Source organism: Podarcis raffonei, chromosome 4 (assembly GCF_027172205.1).
Source record: "Podarcis raffonei isolate rPodRaf1 chromosome 4, rPodRaf1.pri, whole genome shotgun sequence".
NCBI lineage: Eukaryota > Metazoa > Chordata > Lepidosauria > Squamata > Lacertidae > Podarcis > Podarcis raffonei.
This window is the reverse complement of record NC_070605.1, coordinates 23,677,856-23,699,847: the sequence shown is the minus strand read 5'-3', so window position 1 is coordinate 23,699,847 and position 21,992 is coordinate 23,677,856. Positions and strand designations below refer to the sequence as shown.

Here is a 21,992-nt window from a genome sequence, read left to right as displayed (position 1 = left end):
TTCACTTCTGGCACAGGCTCATGAAGTGGCTTGCACAATAATTTGTGAAGATAAGCTTCTAGAAATTGCATCTGTGCTGACTGCCTCTGTAATAATTAGGGTCTCGTCTGCAGGTTTCCCCAACCCCTTTCTCCCCCATACAGGAAGCAATACTTCTTTTTAAGATGGTATTTGCTTGTAATAAGTGCTCATAATAAAAATAAGTTTTTCAAAAATTAAAAACCAGATACCCAATGAATCAGGGGCACCTCTTAGTCAACCACATTGTTTGCAATTAATTGATCCAAATAATATACAGTGGTACCTTGGGTTACAGATGCTTCAGGTTACAGACGCTTCAGGTTACAGACTCCGCTAACCCAGAAATATTACCTTGGGTTAAGAACTTTGCTTCAGGATGAGAACAGAAATCGTGCTCCAGCGGCGCAGCAGCAGCAGCGGGAGGCCCCATTAGCTAATGTGGTACCTCAGGTTAAGAACAGTTTCAGGTTAACAATGGACCTCCAGAACGAATTAAGTACTTAACCCGAGGTACCACTGTATTGACTAAATGTTGCAGCCTTAGGAACAATCAACACATTCAGGGAAACGGGCAAAATATAAGCAGGTTTGGGGAATCTTCCTGTGGGGCTTACCAGGAACAAGTACTTATAGATGGACTCTATTTTTTATCAAATGAATGACAGTAAGAGTATTTACACGGTGGGACCAATGACCTATAGGGAGGGAAGGCTCTTCTACACTGGAGGCCTTCAGACAAGAGTTGCACAGCCACCTTTGGGAATACTCTGGCGGCAGATACCTTACACCAGGCAGGACTAGATGCTTCAGGTAGGTCTACATGGTCCAAATCTGCTACCTCGTTGGCAGCCCCCCAATGCCACCTCTACAGTGGCCTCTTGGTGAATAGGAGGTTCTGGTGGTCTCCTCCCACCCTTGTAGATCTTTAGTCCCTCATTGTTCCTGATGTACCGGTAGATTTTTACTCACTCCTTCTTTGCTGGTGGGGGGGGGGCATAACATTTTGAGATTCACCTCAGGTGCCCAAATGTCTTGTGTCACTTAAAAGGTTTGTAGAAAATGGAAGGTCTTCAACAGGTGCCAGAACATCAGGAGAGATGGTGCCTGTCTGATGTGTAATGGGCGGGAGTTTCAAAGTGAAGATGTCCCCATACTAAAGGCCTGAATCCTATTTCATATGGAACAGACCTCCTGATAAGATGGTATCTGTAGAAGACCCTCTCTTGAAGACCCTGTCTTGCAGTTCTCGGTCTGGAATATAAAGGGGTGAGGCAATCTATTCTGGGATAAATCAGCTCCATATAACCTACATGCTAATTTATCCCAGAATAGATTGTCTCACCCCTTTATATTCCAAATTGAGAATTCTATAGTTAAGACCATAGAGTAAGCTGTCCTGCCAGGCTTTCCTCACTTTGGAAGGAAGGGTTGCCAAACTCACTTCCACCATGGAATCCTACCTCTCAAAGGAGCTGGTTCAAAGGAACCAGAATGTTAAAAGAGTTCAATTGAACCAAATAAAAACATATTTTTTAAAAAAGCAAAAGCAATAAAATGCCTCCCAAATGCACATAGAACATCTAAAAACATTTTTTTAAAAAACAATCACATACCCTCACAGTTCTTAATTTTACAGTTGCCATGGTCAGTTTATTTCAGTCATCGAATGGCTGGGTAAACAGGAATGTCAGCACCAGAAGCTAGTTGTGCAGAGGGGTGATTGGCTAGCGCTTGTGTCATCACAAGTCGACTTCTAGTCCCTCATCACCCCCTGCAATGTTTGAAAATTCATGCCTTAAAATATATATGCAACAACATGTGAATGTTTGATTCAATATATGTACATTGGGTGCTTTATAATTTTTTTAAAAAATAAACAGGCCACTTAGAGCAAGAGGGGTGGGAGTGGTGCAAGACTGAGAACTGAGTCACAATTTGAATTGCTGGCATATGTCCCTGTCAATTACACTACAAATATCTTAATAAATTATGAAGGAGGGAGGGTGCTGACTCACCCAATGGGAGAAAAGTTCATTGCTACTCCTAAAACCAGCTGATGTTTCTGTTGACTAAGATGTCTGTTAATATTAGGCCTTTGCTTCCTCCAGTGTTTAACCTTGTAAATGCTATCCATGAGCTTGATTTCCCTCAAGGCAGCTGAGTCAGCTCCTTCTCTCTGAGGATCAAGCAGTGTGCATGCCTTTCCCATTCCTGTTAAATAGGAAGCGGTCTGCTGAAGTGTGCCAGAAAATACCACAGAGGTTGCACCTCACAGGCGAATCACTTCACTGATGTTGCAACTAGGCCTGGGGAGAAATCCAGCTTAAAACGCAGACCTGCCTAAGTCACGGTCCCTGAAACAATATTCAAACTGAAACACAGCTCTTTGAAATTTGCACTTCTCCAAATTTTGCAATGCACCTCTCCAAAGGAAAAATGTGTACACAAAATGCATGCATTAGGGGAAAGTGTGCATAGAAGTTCATGTGCAAGTGAAAAGAACATACAAAAATGCATATTGGGAAAGATGTGTATATGCTGCCAAGTTGTGGAATTTCCTCCCCAACAGAGGTGGCTTCTGAATTCTTCGCTATTATGCAGCTTTTGATGAATGCTGAAGACACTTCTTTTCCCTGACCTTTGACATCTGAGATGTGTGTTTTCAGGGCACACCCTATTCCTGTGATTGCAATCTGTTGTAACTGTTTTTTTAAATGCTGAATGGCTGTGACCTGCCATGGGACTTGTTGGTGAATGGCGGATAATAAATTTAATAATGATGGTGGTGGTGATGATGATGATGATGATATATTAGGCAAAATTGCCACCTTCTGCTCCTTTGGGAGAAAGGACAGGATATAATTTTTCATCATCGATATCAGAAGTGCACACAAAAATGCCAATGAATTTTTGTGATGGCTTTCTTGTTCTCTTTCTCTTTAAAAAGTAAACTGATACAGAAATGTAGAGAACTGAAATAAAGACCCAAAAGTTGAACTACTGTGAGAAACCAGAACAGACAGATTTGTTTGTCCTTCGTTGCTACCTGGAATATGCATGTGTTCACTTTTGCCTCAAGAAATTTAACTGCTGGAATCATCTTTGCTCTTATCCGAAAGTTCGTCCAACTATGTATCACCAAAGAAGATAACAAAAGAGGAACAATAGAATCATAGAATCGTAGAATTGGAAGGGATTCTGAGGAACATCTGGGGTGGTCCAACGTCCAACCCAAGGTGGGGTTTGCTGAAAGAGGTGCAAGTCTCTGACAGGGTCCTAGAGTCCTCACGCCTCCTTTCCAAATCCTAGTTGGTGCTTTCCCAACTTTGAGAAGGATTTACTCCCTTCTCTTGGAGCATTTCTGACCATGGGAGTATTTCTGACCCAGCAGTTCCTTAAGCTTTTTGAAATCAGCCATCTTGGATTGAGTCTCCTCTGTGGAACAGCATTATGAGAAATTGCAGTCCCGTTATGTAAAGTTATACGGGAGGACTACATGCTGCTTGGTGCATTACTGAAGAGGAATTTGTCACAAACACGGGGACGTTAAATATAGACCAGGACCTCACGTCTGAATATGTAAGGGATGAAGAAGGAACTTGGGACGGGCATTTTTTTTGAAAGGTTAAAGGATATGGATTTGTTTAGAAATGGGAAGCAAAGATCCACAAAGGGTAGAATAATGTAGGATCAGACCAAAGGCCCCTCTAATCCAGTATCTAGTTCTCACAGTGGCCAATCAGATGCCCAGGGCAAATCTACAGGCAGGACATGAGCACAACAGCCTTCTCCTGTTCGTGCTTCCCAACACCTAATATTCAGAGATGTACCGCCTCTGACACTGGGGGTAGTAGTATCTAGCCATCATGGCTAGGAGCCACTGATAGCCTTATCTGAGAGAAGTATGTAAGGTGGAATCAAAGAAAGCAGGTGCAGGCACCAGTGATGGGCTGTTGCACCTGCCCAACATGAAGGCTGCCATTTTATGCTGGAGACTCGGCAAAACTCATTTCTATGCAGACATCCATGGGGTTACGTTGGAGGAATCTGAACGTGGTCGTTGCATTTCAAATGGACTGAGATCAAAGCCTACTTTGTTGACTTCCTCAATCACCTTCTTGTTTAATCAACTTGTCTCCTCTCTCCATAGCATGCCGGCCCCCCCTGCTATTTCAACTCCCCTCAGCTCCCTCCCATGACCCCCAACTCCTTCCCTGAACATGGCTCTTCCTCTCCCAGGCTGAGAAAGCCTCTCGAGCTGTGTGTACACATGACCATTTATCCAGCTCTAGTGCACTCCCACCACTGGTGCTTGAAGCTGAGTACACAAGACGCCACCCACAATCCATCAGTATCCTGCAGCTGCTTGAGAAATACACCTGATGATGCACTTTCTCTCGAACCAGCTTCCATCTGATTTGAAAGCAAAAAGCTGCGCTGCACTCATTTCAGACAACCGTTGCCCTCTCTCCGGTCTGTACAGCAGTGTGACTCGAAACACTGCACAGGGGAGAGGTGGCAAACAACCACACAGTGTTTCAAGCTGATGATGTGTGTGTATGTGCATAGCCTTGGGTCGTTCCCCCCCCCCGCCCTCTGACAGATGAGGCAAAGGGAGGAAGAGTTCCCTTGACACAATGTGGGGCTTAGAAATCTGAATGTGCTGCTTTTTAGGATCTCGTTGCTGCTTTTTAGGATCTCATTGCTGCTTTTTTGTCACATGACAACTCCTCAGCTACATCAGGCTGACATGCTAGGAGACCATCCATAGGACAGGTCATACTGTCTAAGGATTTTTCAATTGCCCTATCTCAGTCACACTTTGGCCCATTTAACCAAAGTGGGGGGTTGGACGAAATGATCGTCTGAGTCCCTTCCAATTATAAAATTCTATGATTCTATGACCCGGCATTTATGTGCATGTTGGTGTCCTAACTGGTCCTGTGCTAGGCACTCTTCTCTATGCTTCAAGGTGAAGTTAAGTATGGAAGCACCTTCCGTTTTAAAAAGTGAAAAAAGATTTCCCACATTTAATGCAAACCGGGTTTTCTCACTGAAACAAAATAAAATGGGCTAACATAAGCTCCAGGCATTTCACCCCAGTATGGCTCACCTTTCTCACATACACAGTCCAACAAGACAATGACAAAAATCCACCAACAGCATACAAATCAGTATGGCTAACCTGAACCAAAACACCCACCCACCCCACTCACACATGAAAACAAAGACCACCACAGCCACCACAGCCATCCACAAAGGAACAACCACACCCTAGGCCAACCCCAACCTCTCTCACCACCAAAGGAACACAAGTGAACAGCAGAAAACCTGCACAAGCAACGCTGACACCAAACCCAACATATATTAAGTAAAATGGAAACATCGCAACCCGACCCCCATCTTCCCCCCCACCCCTTTCCCCCTTTTCTTCCTAATGTCTCAACAAATGAAACTGATTTGTAAAAATGTTACATGGAAAAAATACAAGAGAGAGACATTGCACATACTTTTGTAAATCAAGAAAATCTTTAATAAAAATACATTTTTTAAAAAAAGCTCCAGGCATTAGAGACCAGTCCTCTTGGTCTCTTCAAAACATTAGGCACCAACAGCACTATAAAAACATATAAAGAAATAAAGTAGCTAGCTAGCAAGCAAGCATGCGGTCAGGGGGAGAGCATCAAAACACTATTAACTAATACACTAAATAATACACATAGCAATCAAGGCACACATGTTCAGAATACTTTAAATCTGAACTCCTTTCTCTGCATTTGACATCAGTACTTTGTTACTTAAGACTTGGCACACAAGAGCTATTTTGCTCCCACTGTTCTATCTTTGGTTAAACATATAGGAACACGATAAGTCAAAAGAGGCTGCTATAATCAGGATTTAAGACAGCGACAGGTGGCTGCGCTTATAGAGTAAACTAAGGAGAATCTGGAATCCACTCAAAAGGCCGAGTAAAGTCTTGCCTTGATCAAGAAGAACACAGAACATTCCTGGCAATTGTGGTCCCCTCTCTCTTTGTGGATGATCCTTTGGCTTTGAAGCAGAATTGCCTTCAAAAAAAATCTAGAAGTTCCCTCCTCTGTTAAGTATTCCTGGGCATTCTTACAATCAACCGCAGGAAAGAATCCAAAGGAAATATGTAAATCAATACATACCCCTCCTCTCTCGCTCCATGCATAAATAGCCTGAGCAAAATTCCGCTCATCAGCCCAACCTCTCTTAAATATGCAGCTGGCGACGTCATTGTTTTTGTTGCCAATTCCCTTGCTGGTCTCCTTCCTCTGGCTACTTTAGTCCCAGCTGAGGAACTGGGAATCCAGACTGCACTGGGAGATGAAGAGAAGCTGAGGAAGCCCTGGGTACCACAGGCTGAAGCTCTGTGCTCCATCAATCCCCTTCAGGTAGATCAAGAGATGTTCTGCTTTATATGCATAGATCTTCCTTCTATCTTCAAAGATGATAGAAAACTTAAACACCTGAAGTTTGAGAACAGTCTGACATTTAAAGCATCTTGTGTTTATGCTGAAAATGTCTCATTAGTCCTTCCTGGTTCTAACAGTGTGTAACATTGAAGTTTCCCTAGTTTTTATTTATTTATAAAAAAATATGATATTATATAATGCTTGCTGGCTGCAATTATTAGCATTTATTTTATCAGGGTACACCTGTTCCTTTTCTATGGGCGGGACTACAATTTTACGGCACCAACAGCTTTATATTATTTGTCTCATTTATTCTCTTTCTACATTTGTGAGACAAATTGCTATTATCCCCAGGAACTGAGACCAATGAGAAATGAATTGATCAGAGCCGCTTATTAGGACTGAACCCAATAGCCATGGCAGATTTGACCTAAGGGCTGATAGAACTGAAGGCAATGTAGCATTTGCAATATCATTTACGAAGATAGGCAAGGTCAATTATTGGTTTCAAATTGGACAGGGTGGCACATGCTGAGATTCTTGCATTCCTCAGGTTCCTTCCAACTCTACAATTCTACGATTCTTTGATTTGATAATTCTATGCTGATCTGACATTGCACAAGGCTGTTTTAACATAATGGCTGAGAAATAAGCTGTGGACTGCAAGTTTGAACCAAATCTCAGCTCAGCGGTGAACCACAGCTTTAAGCCACTATTTCTCAGCCTGAGCTTTTCATCTGCAAAACAGAAGAAACAGCATGGTGACATACCTTACAGGGGTGTTTGTAAGAATTACTGAGAAAATCTACATGAAGCACTCTTAAAAATGCACTATTTAAATGTTTATTATTGTTAATGTATTTTAAAAATAATACTATGAGTTTTTATGAAACTCAGCCAAATGGGCAGGGTATAAATTATTAATATCGAGTTTATAATGCCAACACTTCCAAAGTAATGTTTGATGGTATTATTGCTTTCAGTTTTCAATTCTATACACACACGGTTGGTATTAAGTCCGCTTTTACTCAGTGGAATTAAGGATGTGATCAGTGGGACTTACTTTTGAATAAAAAAAGCATAGGTTTGCACCATTACTTTCACTAAAAAAAGCACAGGATTGATGGTAAATTTCTTTATCCATGACTTACCTAGAGAACTTGAAACATTAAATAAAAGACATGAAGACCCAGACTGGCTGCAGTTAACTAAATGGAAATCTTTTCTGCTTATAATTTTTTTTTTTTTGAAACTGGTAGTGCAGCCTCTTAAGCAAAATTCAGCATTTTGTAACTACGTACAGAAGAAGAATAGCACTTTTCAAAGATGTATGGACCAAAGCATTGCCAAAGATGTAAAAAAGCTAATGGGAACTGTGGTTTGTACCAATCATTGTGAAGACTTATGGTCTTAGAAGACAACTAACCTCCATGCGCGTTAGTCCCTTTGCTAAGAAAAATGACAGAGAGATGAAAAACAATGGGCAACCAGATGTTCCCATTGGCCATGCTAGCTGGAGAGGATGAGAACTGGAGCCTAGTAAAATCTGACCGTCCCCAGCTATCCCATTCCCTCAAGGGAATGAAATCATGGTTTTTCTTTTTAAAATAACACATATTAAGATTTTAATCATTACATTCCCCTTCAAGTGTGGTTGCCAATGTCTTTCCCCTTTACAAAACCATAAATAAAGGTATTGTTATTTATCATTATTAAGAAAAAGGATCGCAAATCCAAATGAGATCCTCAGGATTCCAGTGTGTGTGTGTGCGTGTGCGCTTGTGTATATATATATTTGGTGACATGGAGAATAGAGCCTGTTTTACAGCAGAAATTGAAGAAGGCGCTAAGCTGTTAGAGATACCTCCTGCTATTTTTTTTTTTTAAATCTCTTACTCGCTCTAAAGGTTAGCAGTTGAAATAACATTTACTTACAGCGGTATAAATAGTGTTGGAGCAGCTTTCCGATTTCCACACGTCTTGTTTTGTTGGGCTTTTCTCCTTGTTCTTTAGGGGAGGACAAGGTTGATCTCAAGGACAACGCGAAACGAAAGGTGGCCCTTGGCATTCCCCCCCACGGCCTCAGATCTCCCCTCGTCTCTTCATAGCCATGGAACGGTCCACACAAGAGCTCTTCCTCAACTTCATGATTGTACTGATCACGGTTCTCCTCATGTGGCTGCTGGTGAAGTCATACCAAGACTGAAAGACTCCCTCCTACCCCTTGGGAGTGAGTGAGGGATCTACGTTCGGAAAAAGAATGCAAATTCTACTATATAGGAGCAGTCCTATGCTTGCTCTTTGTCTCTGTGTCAATTTTTTTAAAAAAGAAAACAATACTCTAAAATACCTCTTGCCTATATCTGCCCAAAAATTCAAATTGACCTAGGATGATGCAAATATGTAAGCTCGCTACAAAGCAATGAAAGCATTGACGTACCCTTGTCCCTCACAATCAACACATGGAGCCATTATGGTGACTGCCAGCACCTTTCAAGTCTGTGTCTGTCTGTTTCCTGACTCCCTCTTGTTTGTGTGGTCAGATTTACGTACCTGAAATGTGACCACGTAGCTTCATTCATCCTCTGTTGCTGTCATTTGAATAAAGAACTAAGGAGCATGCATCTTTTTCCTTCTCATTAATTTTCTTCAAAAGATAATTGGCTCATAAGGGGGGGGGGTTGGGTGGATTCAAAGCCACATTAGTGCAATACCTTTATTAGGTCCACCAAATTGCCACAAAATAGCATGCAAGGTGCCACTCCTAAGAAGACCCTGCTCCTACGCTCTGTGGAATTTGGGAAATGGAAGCTAGAGAAGGGCCCTTCTTGAAGACACCAGAAGTACACTAGGAGAGAGAACTTTTCTTGAGATACACCAGTCCCAGGTCACATCAGTATATATATATATATATATATATATATATATATATATATATATATATGAAATTAAACAATAACAGCGCAATTCTATAGCTATCTACGATGTAGGCCCCATTAAGTTCAATGGTAAATGAGTGGGTATATAATTATGGGGGGAAACTGTAGCTTAGTGATTGAGCATCTGTCTTGTACACAAAAGGTCATAGTTTCAATCTCTGGTTTCTCCAGGTAAAGCTGGGGAAAACTTCTGCCTGAAACTCTGAAGAGTCACTGCAAGTTGGTATAGACATTACAATGATCCACAGATGGATCAATGGTCTGACTCAGCATAAGGCAGCTTATTATTTTCCTCCTAAACTCGCCTATGTTCTTATGATTGCAACCTGACCTAGCCAACGATAGCCCTCTCTGCAATGCCATCCTGTAATTAGAATGGCACTTGGTTTATAACAACCCTTCTCTTATTCCGTACTGAATACCTTTTCAGATAGCTATTTGGAAAGGGCTTCAAGGTCAAGGGTCATGGCTGAGTGATTGAGCCCATGCTTTACATGGAAAAGGCCCTAGGGCCAATCACCAGCATCTCCTAGTAGGGTTGGGAGAGACACCCACTGCAACCCAGGAGAGCCACTGCCTATCATAGAATCGTAGAATAGTAGAGTTGGAAGGGATCCTAAGAGTCATCTACTGGTCCAACCTCTTGCAATGCAGGAATTTCAGCTAGAACATACATAACCTCTGCTTAAAAAACCCCCATGAAGGAGAACCCACCACCTCTCATAGGAGTCTGTTCCACTGTCAAACAGTTCTGTCAGAAAGTTCTTCCTGGTGTTTGGTCGGGATCTCATTTCTTGTAGTTTGAATGGCCAGTGGTAGAAGGCAGCTTCTTATGCAAGCCTCATCCGTAATCTCTTCTCATCTGAAGCATTAAGATTTAAGACAGGCTTCCTCAATCTTACAACCTCCATTAGCCCCAGCCAACATGGCAAAAGGTCAGGAATGATGAAAAGGGCAGCCCGGCAGCAAATGGAGGGCACCTTGTTGGATACCCTCACCTTATTGGCCCCAAATCTTTCTTGGATTACTGTGGAAATGCAAGGCCACAGTTTGGAACCACCTCTGCAGCTCTTCAGTAGAGAATCAAATCAAATTTTATTAAACGGTCACAGACCAGATTAACTCGTACAGCTAGTCAGCAAAGCATAACACCGGAAAAAACAAAGGACAATTTCAATACAGATTAGGCCATAACAGCAATTTAAAATTAGACAGCATAAATAAAATTAAGTATTTGCCTTCGCCTGCATATTGGCATTGGAAAGCTCTTGTTTCCTGCGCCTAATACAGAATTTGGCAACATTGATCATAATTTCAGGAACCTTATCTTCTACCAGGGCTCTCATACGTTGGAGTTCTGGTTCATTTTTAAGCTTTTGTAGAACTGGGGCAATAAGGGTCAGGCGTAGATCCTCGTAGTAACTACAGTGCAGCAATACATGCAGACTTGTTTCCACTTCCGATGAGCCACATGGGCAAACACGTGACTCATATGGTTTGCCCTCATATCTGCCTAGCAGCAGGGCAGAGGGCAAAACGTTAAATCTGGCCAGGGTAAAGGAGTGTCTGTACTTAGGTATTTGTAAATCAGCCAGATAATTTGCGGGTGAGAACCCTCTCCCAAAGTCTCTAATTGTGGCATATTTATCCATTTTGCCCATATGACATTGCAGCTCTATGTCCCTAATGTGTTGAAGCACTTGACTTCTGGCTCTCTCATATCCTGCCGCTATCAAGATCTGCGGGGAGAAGCCCAAGCTTCTTATCTTTTCAAACAGGGAAGCTTTCCAGGTAGAATGAAAGGTGTCTAAGAGTGTTAAGGAGCCAAACCGGCCGGGGAAAAAATAAGTTTTAACCAGTAGTGTATCTTTAGAATCCACAACCGCGTGTTGACGGGTGGTTGTCCAACTTCTAAGCGGACAGCTATATTAGATACATAGGGGGGGATCCCCAATAAACACCGATAGAATTTTGTTTGAAATGCCTCCATAGGCGCAAAATTTTTAAAACTGCAAACCTGGGATCCATAAGTGAGTTGTAGGAGTATTTTTGCAGCAAAAACCTGGGAGGCCGCCGGAACGTATTTACCCCCTTTCCCGTGAAAAAATCTTGTAAGGGCTTTATTGGCCCTTCCTGCGTTGGCAATGGCGTTTTTCATCTGTTGGTGCCACGAGACCCTTTCCTGAAAAGTTATTCCCAGATATTTGAAAAATGCTACCTGGTCAATAGGTTGACCATTAATTCTCCATTTGTGTTTCCTTCTTTTTTTTGAAAACACCATAATTTTAGATTTGCTGTAATTTATTGATAGTTGTTCCGCTTGACAATAGTCAGCAAGTGATCTTCAGTAGAGAAGGCACAGTGTTAGTCTTTATTTCACTTGCATGCTCCTAAGCGTCTCATGTTGCCCTACCAGTGTTGGAAGGACCAGAGTTGTGAGGTAACCTAAGAACCCTGTCCCAGAAGAGAACTTGGCTTGTGCTAAGTGAGAGGTCATAACCTTGGCACTGTACTCGCCTATCAGGAGAAGCTGCCCACACTTTCACTAATTCTCACAATTTAGTTGCGTGCCATCAGTGGCCTCTGAATCATGCAGCCGCCTCCCGAGAACGGCTAATCATCTGTTTCCATAGGCCGTGAATCCCCTGCAGTTTAATTTGGAAGAGTCTTGTAGTTCACATGCCGTGCCTCTGTCTCACATCAGTGTGCGTGTGTGTCTTCATCTGATATTATGAAGCCTTCCCTTGGCATTAAAATGTTTCCAAGGAACTGCTTGGGAGCCTCCACAGCTATTCCCTTCACAGAGCGACAGTTTCCAGAGGGGTTTAGCAATCCATCCCTCCTCCCAGAGAAATCTGGGAGTTGTTGCTCTGTGAGGGGAATAAGGGTCTCCTAACAACTCTCAGCACCCTTCACAAATTACAGCTCCCAGAATGCTTTGTGGGAAGCCGTGGCTGTTAATAGTGCTTTAAATATATGATGCAGATGCGGCCTTAATTGACTGACATTCCCTCAGGCCTTATCTATATCACACACCTCCATCATGAAGGGGCCTTTTAGCAACCAAGTTAGATTTCTTTTCAGGACCAAGCACGAAATAACATTTACAAAGGGCATGTCATCAACAACAGCATGCCAATCTACATTCCTTAGGACAACAAAAGCAGCATTAAAAGAACCATGGAGATCAAGGGGAAATATGTCTGTATAGCTTTGTTTGGTGATGCCCCAAAGGCCACAGAATTTTTCTAAAATGCTAAATAAGGAAAAGGTCAGAAGGACCTTTATAAAGCCTTAGTTCTCGCCCAGATGTAGCACAGAACAGGAGTTGAAGTCTGATAAATGTTGACACTTTCAGAATGTCGCCCTCAAAGGCTCACTAAATCATTCCTCACTTCTACAGCTGAGATGGGTCGTCTTCTTTGCCCAGGGCTTATTTTCAGTTTAGCTTGTAGGAATGGGGGCAGAAGGCAGGGGTGGAATTGTATGCTTTCCAAAGTCATTTAGCACAGTTGTACTAGCTAGTCAGCTCTTATCTTGAAGCTTAAATATTCAAGCTTTTTAAAAAAAATCTTTAGAACTTCCAAGCTACAAATATTTTGCATGGCAGGGGTATGCTTATTCAAAAGGCATTCATTTTCACTGGGCTGACAAAGCCCTGCTTAATGAAGTAGAAGCACAGGAATCTGCCTATACTAAGATGAGCCACTAGTCCATTTACCTCAGTACTCTAAATGGCAGTGGCTCTCCAAGATTTTCTGACAAGAGTCTTTCCTAGTTCTTCAGAGATTGAACCCGAGACCCACATGCAAAGCAGATGCTGTACCACTGAGCTGCATGTTTGCTGTGGCAGTTGCAAAGACGTGTACTTCTTGTACGGGAAGAAAAGGAACAGGTCACACATGAATACACATTTCAAAGTTTGTACTTCAGTTCTCATAGTTTCAGAAAGTGTGGATTTGATAGATTCACCTTTAAATGTGAACCAAATGAAATTTCTCCCTCAACCCTACAGGTCACATTTATATTCTCCTCTAAGAAGCTCAGGGCAGCATACATGTTTTTTCTCTTCAACTTTTTCCTCACAAACTTGTGAGGAAATAAGAACTGTGGTCCATAGTCATCCAGTGCTGCTCACAAGGCACTGAATGGTAAAACAATACTTTTGTCTACATCTACACTGACTTTGAGTATTAATATCCATCATCCCGCTTCAGCCAAAGTCTCTTTCATGCCCTCTTTTGGAAAAAACCCTACAGCTTTTCAGAGTGGAACATAATCACTACACCCATCGGTTGAAAAGTTGTATATAATATTCATTCCCTGGGATCAAATTCACAGAGCATCCCATTTTCCATTCCCTCATGCCTGTTGGCCCTGCCTATTTTAAAAGAACTTGAAACGGGGAGCTCAAAAACAGCCTGAAAGTTCAGGCATGTCAAGAGGACTCATGATTGACCCAGATAGCCAGGATCTTTCACACTTCCTTAAAAGGACTTTTACTCAAGTCTACCAAGCTATCGCCTCAGGCTACGTATTCCTCAAGTGTTTTCCCACAGCGGATCCATTGGGGCCTGTGCATTCTGCCTGTCAGCCTTAGTAAAGGGGAGTTCTTTTAGTTGTTGTTTTTTGCGAAGAGCTGTCAAATACATTAGCATCCTTGGCTCGACAATGGCCTGCTTTAACACCAATTCAAATATTACAGGATCTCAGAGCAAGTGGCACCTTGATGCTTGAGTTGACATTACGGTTCAAGCTGAATTATGGAAACAGCCAGCATTTTCAAGATTGGACAAAGCTGCAGGAGGATTGAGCGTGGAAAGTGTAAGAGAATAAGATTATATTCACTAGGTTGGTGCACAGGTCTCCTGATTTGCCCCACCTGGATGAGGATTAGGGCTAAGGATTTTTGAAACCTTATTTTCAACATAAGGTTGAGAGCAGAGGAGGGGAAGGAGGCACTGCACGTCCTTTTACCAACCCCCCAAACCAAAGAGGCAGGCTTGATCCTGCAGAGTGCTGATCCTTCGTGAGTATCTTCCCTGCACATAAGGAAGCAATTTGTGAAGCACAAAGCACACAGCTTTGAAACTTCTGCTTACCAGTTGGTAAGCAGCAGCATTCAATCCTGTGTGGTGCTGGGAAAGGGAGAGGACTGATAGGAAGGGTAGGTTAGGCAGTAAAAGCTTCTACCCACAGCCTGTCTTCTCTCGCACTTGTTGAGCACATCCTCCCTTTTCCGTTTCTTCTTCTTCCCCCTCTCATGCTTTTCTCCTTCCTAAATATTTTTGCCTAGCATCAGAGACATGTATAGCTATATAGAACTTCCCTGGGGAGCACACTCCACAGGCAGGGTGCCAGAAACAAAATGGCCTCTCTCTCGTCATCACTTGCCTCACAGCAGAATGTGTGGACAGGCAAGCCCGGTCCTACCTTCAGCCAGTGGGTTGTCTGCCTCAGATCGTGGTTGCTAAGGGATAGGGTGTGGAAGGCAGAGTGGTGGGCCCCTCTTCACAGTCTGCCCTCACCCCTTAAACTAGGACACTGCCTTCAAGCATGGTGGATGCTCTCATCACTGACGTTGTGGTAAGACTCAAAATGGCAGCCCAGGTCAGCTTGTATACATGGAATGGTGAAGAGGCCACCATCTTATCCTTTACCTCAGGTAGAAAAATGCCTTAAGCCAGCCCTGGGGGCATGGACAGATGGGGCTTTGATGAGGATGATGAGCGTATGTGTTTGGTTCCTCAAACCACATGTAGGTAACTAAAGGCTGCGTTCAGCCCATGAACAGATGGAAATTCCCAGTCCTAAATGATAGTGACACTCTGGTTTCTCTTCAGATCGTATAAATCTTTCGCCTTTTACTAAATGATAGTGGTACAGCATGTAAGCTGGGATAGCCATTAGGGCATGAGACTCAATCTCATGGCGGTGGGTTTGAGCCCCATATTGCACAAACGTTTCCTGCATTGCAGGAGGTGGTGCCTTCCAACCAGTGTGGTGTAGTGGTTAAGAGTGATAGACTCATAATCTGGTGAACCGGGTTCGCTTCCCCGCTCCTCCACATGCAGCTGCTGGGTGACCGTGGGCCAGTCACACTTCTTTGAAGTCTCTCAGCCCCACTCACCTCACAGAGTGTTTGTTGTGGGGGAGAAAGGAAAAGGAGAATGTTAGCCACTTTGAGACTCCTTCGGGTAGTGATAAAGCGGGATATCAAATCCAAACTCCTCCAAACTATTCTATGCTGCAGCAAAGTCTACAATTCTACGTTGCAGCATGGCAACGTAGAATTATTGTAACAGTGGAATACAACAGTATTCTATTGTTGGAATAACACTGCATTTTGCAGACCTTGTGTGAAATCTAAGCTGTCACATACCTGTTGGGAGAAGGGTGAAAGGAAAATGAATAATTCATTGACGCCGGGACTGTTTCCAACAAAACAGCGTCTGTTTTTAAATAATTCATGCTATTTTATTAGGCACAAGTGGCAAAGAGATAGTCAAAAGCCTCAGCAAGCATTACGAATAATAGCCCCTGGGCCTCATTAGTACAAATTCCCACTGAACATTCTGACCCAAATCTAGTTCCAAATTACATTTTGGGATGATTAGTCAGAAGGCAGCTTGTTAAAAAAAAGTGGGAGGGGGAACCGGGGCAGTTTACACAGTAAGGCTTAAGTATATCTGCATTTGATGTTGCAGCTGCAATGCTTCTGCTAGTGAACAGAAAAAGCCAAACAGCTATGCAAGGCACTGACGTCCCTTCTCCCTGAAAAACTTAAACCAAGCATTGTCAACACATTTTCGAGCTTGGCATTTTACACAATTCTGTGGCAAATAGTGTTTATTGCAATAAGGTGCGTCAGTCGATCCAGACACTCAGATGTGCACCTTTATAATCACAGGTGCTTTCAACCTCACCATTTGTCACATTCCCACCCTACTTTTAGGTGGATAGCGAAAACCTGGAATGAGTGAGAATCCAGACTTCACAAAAGCTCTTGAGCAAAGCCAATTAAAGTAGTCACCCAAGATGTGATGGGTGGTGCAAGCCGAGATGCTACCTCACTATTAGGGGGAAATATACATATTGCTGGACACAGGTGGCACTGTGGGTTAAACCACAGAGCCTAGGACTTGCTGATCAGGTCGGTGGTTCGAATCCCCGCGACGGGGTAAGCTCCTGTTGCTCAGTCCCTGCTCCTGCCAACCTAGCGGTTCGAAAGCACGTTAAAGTGCAAGTAGATAAATAGGTACCGCTCCGGCGGGAAGGTAAACGGTGTTCCCGTGCGCTGCTCTGGTTTGCCAGAAGCGGCTCAGTCATGCTGGCCACATGACCCAGAAGCTGTACGGCAGTTCCCTCGGCCAATAAAGCGAGATGAGCACCGCAACCCCAGAGACGGTCATGACTGGACCTAATGGTCAGGGGGTCCCTTTACCTTTATATCTATTGCTTCTTCAGAGAAAGCATAGCTGAATTACTGTGCTTCATCCTGCCCCCCACACAACACCTTTCATGAATGCAATAAAAACGTATCACTGAAGTACTTGAGGAATAAACCACATACACAAGAGAGCTTCCTGTTTGGAGTGACGTAATTTATTCATATAATCCACAAATAATTAGGCAATACCTCAAATTTAATCTTGCTAGGCAAGCAACTTCACAAACTACCCGGAATACTAAACTTCAGAAGGTAAAAAGCTACCATGGGTATGAAGTGCCATGGTAAATACGATTTGATACAGGCTACACATGGTGTCAGAGGTGCTGGTCACAATCCGACAGGGAATGCTCCTCTGCAGGCCCCGCTCCCCACCCAAACCAAATGTGCGCATGAGCACTGTTGTATACATATGTACATTAACTAACCGTTCCAACAGGGTTGACATGAGAATGTTCCGTACAGAAAGTGCATGTTTGCTTTTTTTTAAAAAAGGTCGCTTTGTCCAATGCTTAACTGCCAGTTACTTTGTTTTCTTCGATGCCTCTTTGTTAATTTATTCCTCTTGGCCTAAAATTCAATACTTCAAAAATGAAGAAAATATAGATTTGTGTGTGTGTGTGTGTGTGTTTTGGTCCCCCCTAAAGCAATCAAGCACACACATGATCAATTTGTGTCACATTCTGTCACCTAGAAATGCATGTTATTAGCTCTGCGTTTTCAAAGCAGTGATATTTCAATTTGGCCACGATAACAGGAGTAGGCTGAACTGTAGGCTAATGCAAACTTGTGAGAAAACAAACCCTCCTTGGATACTCATGTAATAATTGGTGTATTTATTCATTTTTTGGTCTTTGCTATCACAATGTGGTCAGTGTTCTCAAACTTGCTCAACACACAGGTTCCCAGAATTCATCCCATGTCCTGTGTATGCCAAATGTATTTCCACATTTTAATCATAAACTTTATTTTTAAAAAACTGCATGAAACATGCATGGTTGCTTGGAGAGAGAGAGAGAAAAAGTCTTCGCCTTCAATGTACTATGTTGGCATGAGATGCAAGTCAGGTACACTGCCTTCTAAATATTGTACAAAAACAGGACACAATTCAGCTGAAATTCAGTGCTTTTCAGCCTCACTGATTTCACTGGGAATGGGACCGTTAAAAGTACTCCCCTTTAGCTGCATCATAATGTGTGTTTTTTTAATTAAAAACCCAAAAAACGTTCTTAGCTATCATAGAACAAAAGCAGTCCACAAATACAAATTTTCAACTCAAATATTCCACATATACAAAACACCCCCAACAGCTAGAGAAATGCCGTTCTTTAATTAAATGCTGAATTATGGGGTGGCACAAGGAGAGTGGTGGGGAAAGTCTAAAAAAACCAGGGGAAAAACCAAACTTCTTCATACAGGACATCAATTCATAATGTCTTAACACTGCAAAATGCCGCAATATGAGCTCTCCCAACTTTATGACAAAACCACCCCCTCAGAAGAAGCAGTATGAGGAGCTGGCTGGAAAAAAGAGAGCGCGCGCGAGAGAGATGAATACTGCACCAAGAAGCATGCATACCATCGCTATGGTCATTCAATACATTAGCGATTTATCTCTAGGATGGTGGCATAACACAAGAATGAGGCAGTGTTTTCAAAAAACCAAACCAAGTGTCACGGCTACAGGTTGATCAGGCTTTCTGAGGCAGCGAAGTGAGGGCAGAGGGCCATATTCGGATTCTGGAGCTGTTTGAGAATGCGCTTGTGGAACTTCTCTCGCACGCGGTTGAACTCCATGATGTCCAGAGGGTCCTCCTCAATCCAGAATTTATGGAATTCGTGCATCAGATAGCCTGAGAGAGCAAAGGATACCCGAGTCAAATGGTTAGAAAGCAGAGCAAACCCAGCCTCCCTTTTCCTAGCTTCTCCTACCACAGTCCTCACACTTGTCCTCCTCTCCTCTTGGTTTCACAGCCCCATTCATCTCACAGGGTCCCCATTCATTTTCTGCCCACTGCATCATTTGATACTATCTGCCTTTGAAGCCTTCTTCAGTCCCAATTTCTAGGCCAGCCTATGGTTGGTCCTCTCCTGTCTTCCTTAACTTTTGGCACCTGCTTCCTTATTTATTTCATAAAAATTTATAAGCCGCTCGAGCGCAGTTTACAAAGCGCGAGAGGTTTACAAAAAAGCTAAAAACTATAAAAATTATCGCTAATAAAAAAATAACAATAATTTAAGACATTTATAAACTTCAATAACATTGCTCGGCGAGGGGCATGCAAAGCACAATGCAGTTCCAACATCCCTTACAGCTTGGCTAAAAAATTTTTTTGTTGTTGTTTAGTACGCTAGGCACTCCTGTCTTCCACTGCCTCCTGCAGTTTGGTCAAACTTGGCTAAAATACCTCCAGTGAAAGAAGAGCATATCTCCTCTCAAGGCTGGTCTCTTCTACCTTCCACCAGATCCCAATGTTTGGTCAAAATATGCTTCCTTGCAATTTTCAAAATAAATTCCCAAGTATAGAGCTTGCAATCAAAAGCTGTCCCCAAACAGTGCCCTCTCCAATAGCACAAGAGAAGCTTAAAAGAAAACCCAATTGGCAAAATCCACAGCAGTATCCTAAACTGCTTTTCTTGCAAAATCCCCACCGTGCTTTTTGAACTTGTGGAGTTTAAAATACAATGTGGAAGAGCATCTTTTCAAAAAGTGGGACAAAACCTGGGGGTGCAGCCTTGCAGTCTCCTATTTCACTTCTACGTCAGCTACCATTCTCCATATAACTAAAATGTCCGAAGGATGAATGGGGGGGGGGGGAATACAATTAACCTGCCAATACATTTTCCAGTGGCTCCGGAACATGATGTCCCAAACTGCAAACGAATATCCAGGTATAGGAAAGAAGGAAACTGATGTTTCCGGAAATTGGTGAATTGTTATGTATTTCTTACTCTCGTAAAGCTTGTGCGTATTCCATTTTGGAGTTGTGCACCAGCCTTGCATACCAATTAGTTTCAGATAAATAGGGAAGAGCAGTCTACATTGCCTGGAGTGTCAGAAATGCTGCTTCTGTACAGAGGAGGGTGGCTGAGTTCCACACGATCAGGCACAATAAAAGCCAAGGGGAAATGGGCAAGTGCAAAGACAGCCTGAATTTGACCTAATAATTGCAAGGCCAAATGAGTCCAGCTATCATTGCCACACAAACAAGAGCTCGCTGCAATTCTGACATGTTGCCTGGGGAAGTCTTTTTTAAAAAAATGTAAAATCTGTGGCTTATCTCCTCAACTGAACTCAGCGAGTGGAAACCGAGGAACAAGTACACAGCAGTGTTCAAGTAATGTAGGAACACTGTGAATAAATTAATGGATTTGCTTTGTTTGCCTTTAAATGTAACCTGAATAGAATCCCCCCCCCCCGCATCCCAAGCCATGCACGAGCCATTCCTGCTTTAAATTAGTGACATACTAAGGTAAAAAAAAGGTAAAGGGCCCCTGGATGGTTAAGTCCAGTCAAAGGTGACTAAGGGGTTGCGGCGCTCATCTTGCTTTCAGGCCAAGGGAGCCAGCGTTTGTCCGCAGACAGCTTTCCAGGTCATGTGGCCAGCATGACTAAACCACTACTGGTGCAACAGAACACTGTGACGGAAGCCAGAGCACATGGAAATGCTGTTTACCTTCCTGCCACAGGGATACCTATTTATCTACTTGCACTGGTGTGCTTCCGAACTGCTAGGCTGGTAGCAGCTGGTACAGAGCAACAGGAGCTCACCCCGTCGCGGGGATTCGAACCACTGACCTTCTGGTTGGCAAGCCCTAGGCTCTGTGGTTTAGACCACAGCACTACCCATGTTTGGTTGGCAAAGTGGGTAGTTTATTGCTTGTTTTTAAAAAATCATTCCCCACCTTACCCCTTGATTAAGAAGTTGCGGAAAGCAGCTTACAGATATAAAATAAAAAATAAACACAAAAATCCAACTGTTGCAAAACAAATTATGCAATTGGAAACAGCAGCATATCACACAACGGGCAGCACCAGTAATCAGTATACATTAAGCAGCAACGGAATTGCTGCATTGAGCAATGGCCTCAATAAGACTATTTCCTGGGTTCAAGATCCTGTTCATTCACAACCTCAAGAGATTACCTGGGGTATCTTTTAACCCTAACAATGAACTTGCCTTCTGAAGAATTTAGAGAATGGCTGGGAGGATATATCACACACATGGCTATGAAGTGCTTTGTAGTGCTAGGATATAATTTTTGAGAACACCCTAGAAAATAATGTTGGGTCCCTCTATACAGCTTGCCCCTTCTGAGCCCAGGTGCTCTGCAACTAATCAGGGTCATGTCACTGCAAGAAGGAGCAGGGAACGGAATAGGGGGACATACAGTGTACGAAGACTCAAATCAAACAGCATTTATTGCCTGTGCAAATAGAGCAGCACCACCTCGTGGGTGAGATGTGTCACTGGCCAGTCAAAACTCAAGTGTTCCAATGCCACAAACGAGTTTTGAATTCTCTAAGGTTCAGAAAGGATTTGTTCTGATAAGAAACAAACAGAAAACTTGTCCGTAGGTGTGCATACATGCCATTTCTTCACTATTAGTGCTGATCTCCTTGTTAGAGGAAGCTGTGATGAACTGAAATTGCTTCATCGCCCCAGCTGAAATGGCGCTCAGCAATCTGGGAGGGGAGAATTGGGGGAGAGGGGGCTTCCAAGGTTCAGTAGTGCCAAAAGAGCTCCTCTCTCTACTTCTGGTGGGACATCTAGGGTTCGGGGAAAAGTCTGGTGCTCCTTTCACCACTGCTGTTGCCAAAACACAAGCTGCAAGTTCTTACTTGGCTCAACACGAGAATCACAGTGAAGGAAGGGTGTATGGGATGGAGTAGCTGTGATGGCTGTAGTAGGCAGTGCTTTTTTCTATTAAAAATGTTTAGGGGTACTCTCATTTTCCTACTCATATTGAGTAGGAATATTAAGATTCACAAAATGTTTAGGGGTATTGCGTACCCCTGCGTACCCCCAGAAAAAAAGCACTGGCTGTAGGGTGCAACTTTTTTAAAAAATGCAGCATCATTTATTTATTTATTTGCTTTTATACACATACTGTAGCACCTGGAAAATTTAGGTCTGCTGT

General features: G+C 43.0%; 3 protein-coding genes across 9 annotated transcripts in view; 2 read left to right on the top strand and 1 right to left on the bottom strand.

The window, feature by feature from the left end:
* The window catches only part of ALKBH8 (alkB homolog 8, tRNA methyltransferase), a 245,775-nt gene that overhangs the window by 105,364 nt on the left and 118,419 nt on the right, over positions 1-21,992 (top strand). The gene's annotated exons all lie outside the window — the stretch shown is intronic.
* On the top strand, positions 6,260-9,085 carry SLN (sarcolipin). The gene is made up of 2 exons (XM_053385762.1): positions 6,260-6,440; positions 8,475-9,085. The coding sequence occupies exon 2, from the start codon at positions 8,572-8,574 to the stop codon at positions 8,665-8,667; it is 96 nt and encodes a 31-aa protein (XP_053241737.1). The 5' UTR covers positions 6,260-6,440; positions 8,475-8,571; the 3' UTR covers positions 8,668-9,085.
* Positions 16,984-21,992, bottom strand: part of ELMOD1 (ELMO domain containing 1) — a 46,728-nt gene continuing 41,719 nt past the window's right edge. For all 7 annotated transcript variants that reach the window (XM_053385756.1, XM_053385757.1, XM_053385758.1 and 4 more), the window contains one exon: positions 16,984-18,703. In XM_053385756.1, the coding sequence (XP_053241731.1) occupies positions 18,531-18,703 (173 nt within the window). In that variant the 3' untranslated portion in view covers positions 16,984-18,530. The remainder of the gene's footprint in view (positions 18,704-21,992) is intronic.

What these genes read in the sequence shown, in the direction of transcription:
- SLN (XM_053385762.1), top strand. Translation starts at nt 8,572, where the DNA reads ATGGAACGGTCCACACAAGAGCTCTTCCTCAACTTCATGATTGTACTG.